Source organism: Bos indicus, chromosome 14, assembly GCF_029378745.1.
Source record: "Bos indicus isolate NIAB-ARS_2022 breed Sahiwal x Tharparkar chromosome 14, NIAB-ARS_B.indTharparkar_mat_pri_1.0, whole genome shotgun sequence".
Classification (NCBI taxonomy): Eukaryota; Metazoa; Chordata; class Mammalia; order Artiodactyla; family Bovidae; genus Bos; species Bos indicus.
Genome location: NC_091773.1, coordinates 52371940 through 52386304, shown reverse-complemented (window position 1 = coordinate 52386304; position 14365 = coordinate 52371940). Strand labels below are relative to the sequence as shown.

The following is a 14365-nucleotide window of genomic DNA, read 5'->3' as shown; positions in this document are numbered from 1 at the left end:
TTGTTGAGGTTATTTCCCAAAAATGCTCAGTCATTCTATCTTATTTGTAACTTTTTCAGCATTACAAATGTTTCTTCTCTCTACCAGTGGTTATCCCATTTCATATATGATTTACTGAATATTCATATAAATCTTTATTTGCACATATGTTTAGTGCAAAAGAATAAAAGACAATAAACATTACTTTAAATCTGGTGTACTAGCCAGGTTGCTTTTAGGTGAATTTAGTGAAATTTCAAATATGTCCTAAATTATGGGTGTGTGTGTTATAATTTTCTATGATTTAGTGATACATCTAAAACTGTGCTCGGTTGCTCAGTCACGTTTGACCCCAGGGACTGCAGCCCACCAGGATCCTTTGTCCACTGGATTTTTCAGGCAAGAATACTGGAGCAGGCTGCCATTTTCTTCTCCACGGACATATAAAATTAGCAAACATATAAGAGGTTAATTAGGAAAGAGCACTTTGTAGTTATACAAAGTATTTACATTAAAATATGCTTCACAATCTGTAACTTTGACCAATACTGTGCTAAACTCAAACTTTGTTTTCTAAGGTACAATCATTAAATGAAATGCTACTTCAGTGAAAGATCTCATAGCATCATTGATACAAGGTTTCTAGTTGTGAACAGTGTTTGCCAGGACAATGATATAGAACATAACCTTATCTTCAGTATTAGTCCAGTATTCTATGTTAACTCCTTAAAGTGGCCTAAAACTTCACCGCTTTTGGAAATATTCATTGGTTCATTTGAAAAATAATTACTGAGCACAGACTGCTAGGCTCTGTGCTAGCTGTCAGAAAAGATTTAGTTACTTACGCCATGAACTTACAGGTAATTAAGTAAAAACAAATGGCAACCCACTCCAGTATTCTTGCCTGGAAAATCCTATGGACAGAGAAGCCTGGTGTGCTACAGTCCACGGGGTCACAAAGAGTCAGACAGGACTGTGCAACTGAGCACACAAATCAAAACAGTAACATATGATGGGTATCATGATATAAGGATATTGCAGTGATCAATGTGAACATGTAGCAAGAGGGCTTAACGTTGCTTCAAGTTCATGGATGGTCTTCCACAGGAACTGTTTTTAAGGTGAGATAGAAATAATGAGGAAGGATAAACCAAATAAAGGATATGATGGAGAGTATTGGCAGTAAAAGGAACAACATTTACAAAGGTCCAGAGGCAAGAGAGAGTCAGGTTTCTATAAATAAGTGAAATAGAGGCAAGAAATAAGGACAAAGCACAAAGGCGTAATCATCTGTGTCAAGGAGTTCAGGATAGAGAGGACAATCGAGGTATTGTAAAGCAGGAAACTTAGAGCATTAGATTATTATTTTTAGAAAGTTACTCTCTTTGCCCTGTGAGGAATAGATTGGAGGAGAATAAGAACCTGGAACAGGGATGATGGCCACCTAATCTTGAGTGGTCAAAGTGTGGATGAAGAAAATAGACTTTGAGAGGTTTGTTAAAGAACTGATATAGTTCTTTGTGTACGTGAACACAAAAAAAATCATCGAGGTTTTTGGCTGCTGCAATTGAATGCGATGAGGGGTTCATTCTGAGAGAGCAAAATGGGGAAGATTCACAACTTTGAGAAAAAAAAGTCATGAAGTCAGTTTTGAACAGGTTGAATTAGAGGTGTAAGAAGTTTAGGGGCTTCCCTGGTGTCCAGTGATTAAGAATCTGCCTTGCAATGTGGGGACACTAGGTCGATCCCACATGCTGCAGGGCAACTAAGCTCACACCCTACAGCTGAATCCCATGCACCCTAGAGTCCATGCTCCACAAGAGAAACCACTCCAATGAGATGCCTGTGCACTAAAACTAGAGAGCAGCTCCCACGTTGCAGCTAGAGGAAGGCTGTGCACAGCAATGACAACTCAGCACAGCCAAAATGAATAAACACACACACACACACATACACACACACACACACACACACACACACATATATATGAGAGATGTAAAAAGTTTAGCTGAAAATGTTCTGTGGGCAGTTGGATAAATGGCAAACTTAGGTGAAATGTATAGGTTAAATATTAGGTTTGGAAATCATCATTTATTCAATCCTTAATTTAAAAAGATATTTTCTAATTATCTACTACGATTCAGCATCAGCACATAATAGTAACTGACGCTATGAAAGTAGACAACGTGGCACAGAGAATGGTGCCACGTGAGATGGACAAAGAACACAGAATCTCACAAACACCATATTTGATGAATTGAAGAAGAGGAGATCGTGCTCCTAGATATAGAAGCGACAACTATAAATGTAGAAAAGAAAACAAAACAAAATTCAAGAGAGTATTAGGTAGAATGGAGGGGAAAGATATCTTAAGAGTGAGAGGAGAATGGACACGACAGAATGTTGCTAACAAAATAAGGAAGATGAGCAGTGCAGTGGATTTAATGGCATGTTCCTCAGTGATCATTGTAAGTTGAAAGTTGAAAGTTAAGTTGCTCAGTCTTGTCTGACACTTTGCGACCCCGTGGACTGTAGCCCACCAGGCTCCTCCATCCATGGGATTCTCCAGGCAAGAACACTGGAGTGGATTGCCATTTCCTTCTCCAGGGGATCTTCCTGACCCAGGAATTGAACCCAGGTCTCCCGCATTAGAGGCAGACGCTTTAACCTCTGAGCCACCAGGGAAGCCCCGATCATTATAAGAGTGACTCAAATACAGCATTGGACGCTGAAGCAACATCACAGGGGGTTGGGAACAGAGGGTGAGAACTAGAGGGAAAATGCCAGGGGTTTATTATTTTAAGATGAGGTAAAAATGGACAAGCTGATGCCAATATATAGATGCTCTAATATAATTTGCATAAATGTATAACCAGATGATACAATAAATGTTCCATGAAGATTTTAAAGGTATCAGCTCATTTCAGATTGCCTATGCCATCTGGAATATGGACCATCTTCAAATCTTTGCTAATTCTACCAATAACAGGATAGAGTGTATTGGTTATCTTCAAATTTTAAAAGTTGACCATAAAATAATAGCACAACTAGCCAGAATATAAGCAGTATTTTGACTGCTAATATTTTTAAAACACTGAAAAAGTACATTTCAAATTTTCTCATTCATTTACTGACCTATTGACACCTGACATCTATTAAGTAATTTTTTAAATTTTCTGAAAAGTTATCAAGTTAAATCGAAAAATTTACTTTTTATTGAAAATTATTTTTCTATCTAAGTTCAGTTTTAATGAATCACGTATTGGCTATTTTTTCCATGACTGATATATGCATCTCAAGTTTCTCAAGGAAAACCCTATGACTCAATTGGAGAACAGCAAGTTATTTTTATGAAATATCAGTTCAGTTCAGTTCAGTTTAGTTGCTCAGTAGTGTCCTACTCTTTGTGACCCATGGACTGCAGCACACCAGACTTCTCTGTCCTTCACCATCTCCTGGAATTTGCTTGGACTCATGACCACTGAGTCAGTGATGCCATCCAATCATCTCATCCTCTGTCGTCCCCATCTCCTCCTGCCTTCTGTTTTTCCCAGCATCAGGGTATTTTCTAATAAGTCAGCTCTTCGCATCAGGTGGCCACAGTTTTGGAACTTTAGCTTCAGCCATCAGTCCTTCCAATGAATATTCAGGACTGATTTCCTTTAGGATTGACTGGTTTGATAACCTTGCTGTCTCAGGGACTCTCTGGAATCTTCTCCAACACCAGAGTTCAAAAGCATCAATTATTCAGTGGTGCTCAGCTTTCTTTATGGTCCAACTCTCACATCCACACATGAAATATAGTCTGTGTAATGTTCTGTGAAGTTTAATTATGTTCCATGGGGTAAACACTGACTCAGCAGTAAAAGGCTATCTACTTTCCCAGAAACAATTTTCTTCTCAAACAGAGTAGCCGGTCAAAGTGCTCCCCATACAAAATGGTCACAATTGGAGTAATATGGTAGATACTATTGACAGCCTGTAGACTAGTATTCTTCTTCCTTGCTGACAGAGAACAATTTTGTTCAACTGAGTGAGAGCTGTGTACATCAGAGAAGGATAAGCCCCTTGCCAGATCCAGATGACTAATCTTGATTTTTTCAAAGCCAAATCATAGTAAGTCTTTTGCTATTGTCCAGTGAATGGCTTAGGAATGGATATGATTGAAATTTGGTCAACAGGAGAGAATGGAAAGTCTGCTGGAAAGTTTGTGTAAAGTTCTCAGACATTATAGAAGTACATAACATAGAAACATTCCATTCCATCCATTGCTGAGAAATACTGTTATGCCTAGAGATTTTATAACTATCTCAAGACCATGAGAGAGGAAGTCCAAGAATTAAGCCAATATGCTAAGTATTGCAGGACAGAGATGGAAAAAACCTGGGTCAGGAATGATACAACTGAACCTTTGCAATAAACAACACTTAAACCATCTTACTCAAAGATTCACTGTTATATGGAGCAACATATTTTTCTTATTGCTTATGCAGTCATGAATTGGTTTTCTGTTACTTGCACGTGAAAAATGGAGAAGGAAATTGCAACCCACTCTAGTATTCTTGCCTGGAGAATCCCATGGATGAAGGAACCTGGCTTCCCTGGTAGCTCAGAGGTTAAAGCTTCTGCCCACAATGCGGGAGACCTGGGTTCGATCCCTGGGTTGGGAAGATTACCCTGGAGAAGGAAATGGCAACCCACTCCATTATTCTTGCCTGGAGAATCCCATGGATGGAGGAGCCTCGTGGGCTACAGTCCACGGAGTCGCAAAGAGTGGGACATGACTGAGTGACTTCACTTTCACTTTCTAGTATTCTTGCCTGGAGAATCCCAGGGACAGAGGAGCCTGGTGGGCTGCCGTATATGGGGTCCCACAGAGTTGGATACGACTGAATCTATTTAGCAGCAGCAGCAGCAGCAGGTGAAAAAAAATAATGGTAAGTGTCTTTCTTTACGACTTTTCTGATGACTCAGCAGGTAAAGAATCCACCTGCAATGCAGGAGACACAGGGGATGTGGTTTCAATCTCTGGGTCAGGAAGATACCCTGCAGGAGGAAATGGCAACCCAATCCAGTATTCTTGCCTGGAAAATTCCATGGACAGAGGACCCTAGCGGGCTACAGTCCACAGGGTCACAAAGGATCGGACTCAACTGAGTGACTGAACACGCACATCTTTTTTTAAATTCAGCCATGCAAGTCAAAAGCACTGGCTGAAATTCTCGAAATTATGTGTGTCCTGTCATCTCTGAAAAGATTAACTTCAAATATACAATGAAAAGAAGAAAAATTTAAATATTCTTACTTGAATGCCAGCTCCCTCTGGCACTGTGATCTTCCATACACAATTCAGATTGTTGTCATAAGGCTCAGGGTATCCAGGAGACAAAATAGTCCCTTTGCGCTTAGTTAAAATTCCACCACAGGGCACTGAAAGTAAAACAATCCATGAGAGGAAGTTAATTCTAACGCAAAAGATTAAAATAAGGAAAAGGTCAGCAATAACATAGATACTAGACTTGCAAACATAATCAAATCATATTATGCTTTAAAACTCAAAAGAACCATGAAAATTGTCTTCCTATAGCACAAAAACTTCCTATAGCACACAAAAAAGAACTAGATATTAAAGGATAACCTGGCGATAGCATATCTAAAGTCATTCCATAATTAATTCAATAATAGCATATTATTTGTATATTACTAAAATGTTCATTGGCACAAGTTAAACAATGTTCATACATACACAAAGAATTTTTGAATAATTATTTTATATTTTTTTCTCTTCATGTATCTTTTGAGTAGTAATAAAATCCCTTTCAGAGTAATAATGATGATGATTACAATTATGTTATGATTATAACATTTATATGGAGCCTACATACCAGTACTCTTCTAAACACTTTTACATACTTTATCTTATTAAACCTTCCCAACAATCCAACAATATACGAGTAAGTATCCTCTTCATTTTACAGCTGAGGAAATGGAAGCAGTAACAGTTTAACTTTCTCAAGATCACATAGTCAGAGATGAAACTGGAGTTTGAATACTGGTAGTTTGGCTCCACATTCATGTTATTCAGTGTAAAGAAAATACTCAATATGGAGACAGTCTGGTTACTGCCAGTACAACTACTAAAGAAAGAATACGTACGGAGACTTGCTCTAAAGACAATAAAGACTTTTAACATTTTTCAAAGGTACCAATCTTAAAGCAAAATTCTTACACTGCTGGTAGTATCAGATTGACTCTGGGAATGACAAAACTTACAGTTTTAAATACTGTGTGATGTTGGACATGTCCTTGAATTCTGTGAAACTCAGATGCTTTATTAAAAGATAATGCAATTGTTTCCAAGGGGCTTTTGTAGAAAGTAAATAGATATTATAATCTACATAAAGGGGCTTCTCTGGGGCCCAGTGGTAAAGAATCCATCTGCCAGTGCAAGAGAAACAGGTTCAAAGCCTGGGTCAGGAATAACCCCTGGAGAAGAAAATGGCAACTCACTCCAGTATTCTTGCCTGAGAAATCCCATGGACAGAGGAGTCTCAAAAGATTCAGTTACGACTTAGCAACTAAACGATAACAATGCACATAAAGAAGCTTACACACTGCTTGAAACATAGTAAGAAGTCAGTAAATTATATTTTCTTTTGCTACAACTACTATTATTTTATGTTCTAATGGCACTATGATCCTTGGACATGTGTCCTAATCTGGCTCTAATGATGAAATATCAGAAAATATTTTTGTAATAATTTTTAAAGGTAATTATACAACTTTGTGTCACTTCTAAAACTGAATGCAAAAAATCTAGGGTAATTGCTCAAAAGAATGCTACAAACTTTTTACATTTTCAAACTTTTAAATCAGTGTGATAAAGAAAATTTTAGCTCATCCTCCGTCTGATCCTTTCAATTCAAATGCTAGCTCTCTGTGACCTACACCATCTTCTCATCTCTTTTTAACCACTGCTCTTCTGTAATGGCATCTATTACCGTGTCATCTATATACTATGACTCCAGTGTTAGTCGCTCAGTAGTGTCTAACTCTTTGCAACCCCATGTACTGTAGCCTGCCAGGCTCCTCCGTCTGTGGGGATTCTCCAGGCAAGAAAACTAGAGTGGGTAGCCGTTTCCTTTTCCATGGGATCTTCTCGGCCCAGGGATCAAACCCAGGTTTCTGGCATTGCAGGCAGTTTCTTTACTGTCTGAGGCACCAGGGAAGCTATATAATATGATTACTAAACATTTATCTCTAGCCATAACTTCTACCCAGAGTTATACAATAATATGTCAACTCAATATCTCAAAATTCATACGTCCATATCAAGATTTTTTAAATTCTCCCTGATCTATATTATTTGCCCTCTCAGTAAATGTTACCGCCTAATTCTTAAGCCAAAAATATAGAACTCAATTCATCTTTCTTTTCAAATTCACATGTACATCTATATTCAGCCTATCAGCAAACTATGTCAATTCTATTTTAAAAATATATCCGAAAGTTTACCAGTTCTCATCACTGATCATGATCTGCGAATCTAAATCAACATTAAGTTTCCCCTTCACTTCTGCAATAGGCTTCTATTCAGTCTTATTGCTTCTATACCACCCCCATCCCTTACATTAGCCACAGTGATTTTCCAGAAACTGAGATCGTATCTTCTATAGGTCAGTGAATTTCCACAACTTAGAAAAATTCTAATTGTTCCAGCCTTTGAGGCACTCTATGACTTGGCCTCTGCTCTGCCTCTCCCAATTCTTCTGTCATTTTTGCCATCATTCACTCTTTTCTTGACACCTGAGATTATTGTTGTGACTTGCTTACCTCTTTGACTTTCATATATCCCACCCCTCTTCATTCATCTCATTTGGATTTAAAACAGCAGCATGCTCTGGATGTCTTCCTCTAACCTCCAGCCTCTGCTGTCTTTTGCTCCATAGCATTTACCATTATCTGAAATAAAAGTAAACTCCCTAAGGGCAGAGACCTTATCCTCTTATTCAGAGCTATGTGGCCAGTGCCTAGAATAGTGCCTGGCACTTTGTTGTTATTGTTCAGACGTTAAGTCGTGTCAGACTCTTTGCAACTCTGTGCACTGCAGCATGCCAGGCTTCCCTGTCCTTCGTTATCTCCCGGAGTATGCTCAAACTCATGCCCTTTGAGTCAATGATGCTATCCAATCATCTCATCCTCTTCATCCCCTTCTCCTCTGTCTCCCATCTTTCCCAGGATCAGGGTCTTTTCCAATGAGTCGGCTCTTCACATCAGGTGACCAAAGTATTGGATTTTCAGTTGTTCCAATGAATATTCAGGGTTGATTTCCTTTAGGATTGACTGGTTTGATTTCCTGGCTGTCCAAGGGACTCTCAAGAGTTTTCTCCAGCACCACAGTTTGAAAGCATCAATTCTTTGGTACTCATTCTTTTTTATGGTCTATCCATATATGACTACTGCAAAAACCATACCTCAGAGTATACGGACTTAGTCTCTGCTTTTTAATACACTGTCTAGGTTTGTCATAGCTTTCCTTCCAAGGAGGAAGCATCTTTTAATTTCATGGCTGCAGTCATCATCATGTGATTTTGGAGCCCAAGAAAATAAAGTCTGTGACTGCTTCTACATTTTTTCTCAACTTTTAGCCATGAAGTGATGGCACCGGATGCCATGATTTTAGTTTTTTGAATGTTAAGTTTAAAGCCAGCTTTTTCACTCTTCTCTTTCACTATCATCAGAAGACTCTTTAGCTCCTCTTACCTTTCTGCCACTAGAATGGTATCTTCTGTATGTTTGGGCTTCTTTAGTGGCTCTGAAGTAAACAATCTGCCTGCAATGCAGGAGACCTGGGTTTGATCCCTGGGTTGGTAAGATCCCCTGGAGAAGCGCATGGCAACCCACTTCAGTATTCTTGCCTGGAGAATCTCTATGGACAGAGAAACCTGGTGGGTTACAGTCCATGGGGTTGCACAGAGTTGGAATGCTTGAGGTTGTTGATAGCTCTCCTAGCAATCTTGATTTCAACTTGTGATTCATCTAACCCAGCATTTTGCATGATGTACTCTGCATATAAGTTAAATAAGCAGGGTGACAATATATAACCTTGATATACTCCATTCCCAATTTTGAACCACTCAGTTGTTCCATGTCTGGTCTTAACTGTTGCTTCTTGACTTGCATACAGGTTTCTCAGGAGACAGGTAAGGTGGTCTGGCATTCTCAACTCGAAGAATTGTCCACAGTTTGCTGTTATCCACAGTCAAAGACTTTATTGTAGTCAAGGAAGCAGATATTTATCCAGAATTCTGTTTCTTTCTCTATGATCCAACAAATGTTAGCAATTTGATCTCTGGTTCTTTGCCCTTTTCTAAACCCAGCTTGTACATCTGGAAATTCTCAGTTCATGTGCTGCTGAAGCCTAGCTTGAAGGATTTTGAGCACTGTTGGCTAGCATGTGAAATGAGTGCAATTGCAGAGTAGTTGAACATTCTTTGTTATTGTCCTTTTTGGGATTGGAATGAAAACTAACTTTTTCCAGTCCTGTGGTCACGTTGAGTTTTCCAAGTTTGGACATATTGAGTGCAGCACTTTAACAGCATCATCTTTTAAATATTTAAATAGGTCACCTGGAATTCTATCACCACTAGCTTTGTTTGTAGTAATGCTTCCTAAGGCCCACTTGACATTATACTCCACGATGTCTGACTCTAGGTGAGTGACCACATTATCATGTTTATCCAAGTCATTAAGACCTTTTTTGTACAGTTCTTCTGTGTATTCTTGCTACCTCTTCTTAATATCTTTTGCTTCTGTTAAGTTCTTATGATTTCTGCCCTTTATTGTACCCATCCTTATATGAAATATTCCCTTGATAGCTCCAATTTTCTTGAAAAGATCTCTCTAATACTTGGTAAACTAAATAAATGCTTGTTAAATAAATTACTGAGTGACTGTCTATCTGTATAAATCTTATGATTATGTAAAGTTACTTTTTACCATTCCTGTATCATTCATTTCTACTAGTATTTTTCTAAAGAAGCCATACTTAATTCTACTTCACTTGTTTTTATTTTTCCCAAGAAAATACATTATAAGTGTGTTCCCAGATGTGCATTACCACACAATAATGTTTTACAAAGTTTTATATCCTTTGTATATTACTTTTCCTAGTATTTCTTTTCTATTTTAAAAAGAATGTATTGTATATTTTTAATATCTTCTAATCAGTATTATTCAATATAACATACAGATTAAGAAAACAGATTTTAGAATCAAGCAGCTTGGGTACAAATATTAATTCCTTTTTTTGTCTCTAAACCATAGGGGTTTCACTATCTATCTGTAAAAAAAAGAATATTCTTATCTACCTCCTGGTGTTGGTGTCAATATTAAATGAGATAATGCTTAATAGCACTTCATACAAATACTAGTCAGTGCTATTCATTATTATATTTAATAACTTTTTCATGATTGAATGGATGAGCGAATCAATGAATGAAGATTCAGATACTATATGTATTTCTTCATCTGTTTCTTTCCACTGAAAAAAGACAGTGTGGACAAGCATTGCCATGGATCCAATATAAGTAAAAATAGTTCTTTCTGGGTTGCTAAAGGACTTGAAAAAAACAAAGCTTGATAAGAGTGATGGGATAAGCAGCTAATTAAACACTTCTTCTGAAGGGAGGTAAGTGGCATGTTCAGGAGCTTTTCAAAAGATACCTCCCACTAACAGAAATACTTATGCCTAAGGCCATATATTGTCAGAGCTATTAGTGGCTACAGGGGCTTTTTCAAATCACAGAATCTCAGAGAGAAGAGAATTTTGGGTTTTCAGAGACTAAAAATTTTAAGAAATCTGAAGTGTAGTAAGGTCAAATTTAGAAGATAAAGTTCAGTCTTCAGCAAGTTTATCAAGTTTACCTTTGTTCAAAGTCCAACATTCTTATAAAAACATTATTGTGCTTTATAATTTACCTAAGAACTACTTGATGAGACAGATTTGCACAAGAATATTAAATATTGTTTTTTTATACAGGTTAGTTAAATTTGTGAATTACCTAATTCAGTATCTGACCATTTTAACTATAAGTACAATTTGCGTATCATGTCTAATGGGGCTGCTTTCAAGACAACCATTTAATTTCAATATATCAACTTTTTCTAAAAAAATTAATGAACATTTTATTTAGTTCTACTATGACAGAAAAAAAAAAAACAAAAGTGTTGATAGCAGTAATAAGAACTGTGAAACTCAAACAATTATATTTGACATGGAATTCACTAGAAATGTAGGTCACTGCTTTTATTTGGTTTCAATTGTTGGATGCTCATTTGGCCTAAGCTATCAACTGAGTATTCATTGAACCAGTGAAGGGAAGGGAAATAAAATCATTATGTATAATACTCTGTAATAGATTAACAAACATATAATTAAACTGTAAAATATAGAGAATTTGTTCTTTCTCAGAATAAAATTACCTATACACTATGAAAATCTACTGTGTATGTTTTACCTATGCCTCCTTCTACGGATTCTCAAATGTCTTGTAGTTTCAAGATGGCTTTTAAAGGTCTAAGCAAGCAAACTGAACAAGAATATCACCATGCAGTGAACGCCTGAAGTTGAAAAAGCATGGGTTCTGGACTTGGGAAGTTGGTCAGTTGTTCTATCTCTATAAAAATTTATGAAATTATCAAACTTATCTGCTAAAATCCATTCATTGAACAAATGTTTATTGAAAACCTCTTGTATGCCACATCCTCTTTTGGTTGAGCAAAAAATAGAATATAGTGACAGGAAGAGGAGGGCAAGAAAGATTAGAGAAGCATCCTGCTGCTGCTGCTAAGTCGCTTCAATTGTGTCCAACTCTGTGTGACCCCACAGACGGCAGCCCACCAGGTTCCTCCATCCCTGGGATTTTCCAGGCAAGAATACTGGAGTGGGTTACCATTTCCTTCTCCAGTGCATGAAAGTGAAACGTGATAGCGAAGCCGCTCAGTCATGCCTGACTCTTAGCGACCCCATGGACTGCAGCCTACCAGACTCCTCCATCCATGGGATTTTCCAGGCAAGAGTACTGGAGTGGGTTGTCATTGCCTTCTCCAGAGAAGCATCCTAACTATATATAATCTGGTGAATGGTTGTTGCTTAAAAACAAACAAACAAACAGAATAAAGATATAAAGAACAAATGGAGGATGAGTAGAAGAAAATTACTTTAGATAGGATGGTCAAGGAAGATATTCAGGTGAAAACTGGAATGAAGCAATGCAGTAAGCCCAAAAGGTATCTTGGGGATGATTTTCCAAGGAGAAAAAATCGAAAGCTTAAAGACTTTGAAGCAGTTAGAATTTTATCCAAATAACAGAAACTGAAGTGAAGTTGCTCAGTCATGCCCGACTCTTTGCGACCCTATGGACAGTAGTCCATGGGATTTTCCAGGCAAGAATAGTGGAGTGGGTTGATGAACACAAATTACAGATAATTCTTTAATATCAACCTAAGATAACTCTGCATTTGACTCATATTTGAATTAAGACATCAAGCCTTCTCTTTTTCTGAATTTTTGAATACTTAAAGACATTATCATTTTTATTCATAACATTTAAAACTAAAAATATTTATAGCTAAAAATAGAAATGCAAAGTATATTTTCATTTATGTAAAGACTAGCAGTGGGATCAAATGGTAAAACCTAAAGTGAGCTATCATCCAACTGTCATTTAGAATCTAGTTCTTGTCTCATACAAATCCCATTCAGTTTTCTGGATTTATACCTGTTCTACAAAGTATACATTACTTTTTTAAGTGATATAAAGTAATATGCCCTTTTTGTGTTATCTTGTCAGGAAACAGAAGCCATCTGATAAAATTTTCTGTATCTAAGTATGCGCTTTCAAACCAATGCAACATAAAAGGTAGTGTGTTTTATGTTTAAACACCCACCATAGATGCACTCACATGTTTCTCAAAAAGCCCAGGTATCTAGAGAGAAATGGACTTTTGACAGAGAGTGTGTAATGGCTCCTGAGTCCCTCATCTTTTCACCTTAAAAGTAAAAAGTGAGGCTGAATGCATCTAGGCTAAGGATGACAGTCTGTTAGCATTTACTCCTGATGTTGTATTTCAGCCATGGCAAGGTCTCAAAGGCTTTCAAAGGCTTTAATGCTTGGTAGAAGCTTCTGCACTTGTTGAAATGAATTTATAGTCAAATGGCCTGATCTTTTTCTTTACATGGATTCTTATTTCTTATGGCAAAAACACCAAGATTAATCAACTGACACATTTGACATATGGAAAAGCTTTGCGATAATCATGTAAAATAGGGGTTTTCTTCCGCTTTAAACAAAAATGTTTACAGTGTACAGTTCTTTTTCTCTGTTTTCCGTCACATAGAATATTATATTTTTTTCTTATTTCCCTCTCCTATTCCTAAACTATTGTTACATGTTTTTTTTTTTTTTCCTTCTTTCTTTAATTTCAGCTCATTTCTCCCTTTTATCTCTTTCCTCTTTCTAACATTATCATCATACCTTCATGGACAAAATAAAATATAATATTTTGGATAATGTAATGTTCAAACTTTGATTAAACATATATTTTTCAACCAATTAGAATAACGGTAATCGTTATTTTAATTTCAAGTTTATTTTTTATTTAAGACAAACACTAAAACCAAAGCAAATCATGAATATATGTCTATTGTTATAAGTCTGCTCCTTTTAAATCAACTGTCCTTAAATTTATAAATTGATGGAAAGAAATTTTACAACCCCTAAATAGAATATTCTAATAATTACTATTATCCTCAAGAAAATTGTCATTATATTTCCCTAAAGCCTTTCTGAAAATTTTTAAGTGAGAAAAAAAATCTCGCTTTTAAGGAACTAAATTATCAGAATTAGAAAAACTAATAGAAGCCCATGCTTTTAGACCTTTCCAAGATGCAAAAATCTTCAGAAGATAATCTTTACATATAATAATTTTAAAGTGTTATTAAAACTACATATCAACAGATTAAAATCAATAATATCAAATCCTTTATGAATACTACATAGAAGTTCTTTATTTGAGATCCAATACTTTTAGAATTGAAGTTGTATGTTCTGACTTTATGGTGGAGAATTTGGAAAGCACAAAAACAACTTAATTTTTGAGTACTTACGTGAGTCCAAGAACTTTGCCAAGGCTTTAAAATATGTAATAGTCACAATAAATCTATAACTTCCCTGTTTTCTTGATATGGGAATTGAGAATCAGAGATTATGCAAAAATTTTCAGACTCATGTAGTAATTCACCACAATTTAGTGTTAAAGTCAAAGCCTATTACTACCCAAGACTCAATTGACCCTTATACTGAGAATCTACTACAGCTCCCAG

The 14365-nt window shown here is 36.6% G+C and overlaps 1 protein-coding gene across 7 annotated transcripts in view; it reads right to left on the bottom strand.

Annotated features, from left to right (window-relative positions):
• Window positions 1-14365, bottom strand: part of CSMD3 (CUB and Sushi multiple domains 3) — a 1461887-nt gene that overhangs the window by 182729 nt on the left and 1264793 nt on the right. For all 7 annotated transcript variants that reach the window (XM_070802767.1, XM_070802766.1, XM_070802772.1 and 4 more), the window contains one exon: window positions 5285-5409. In XM_070802767.1, coding sequence (XP_070658868.1) covers window positions 5285-5409 — 125 coding nt within the window. The remainder of the gene's footprint in view (window positions 1-5284; window positions 5410-14365) is intronic.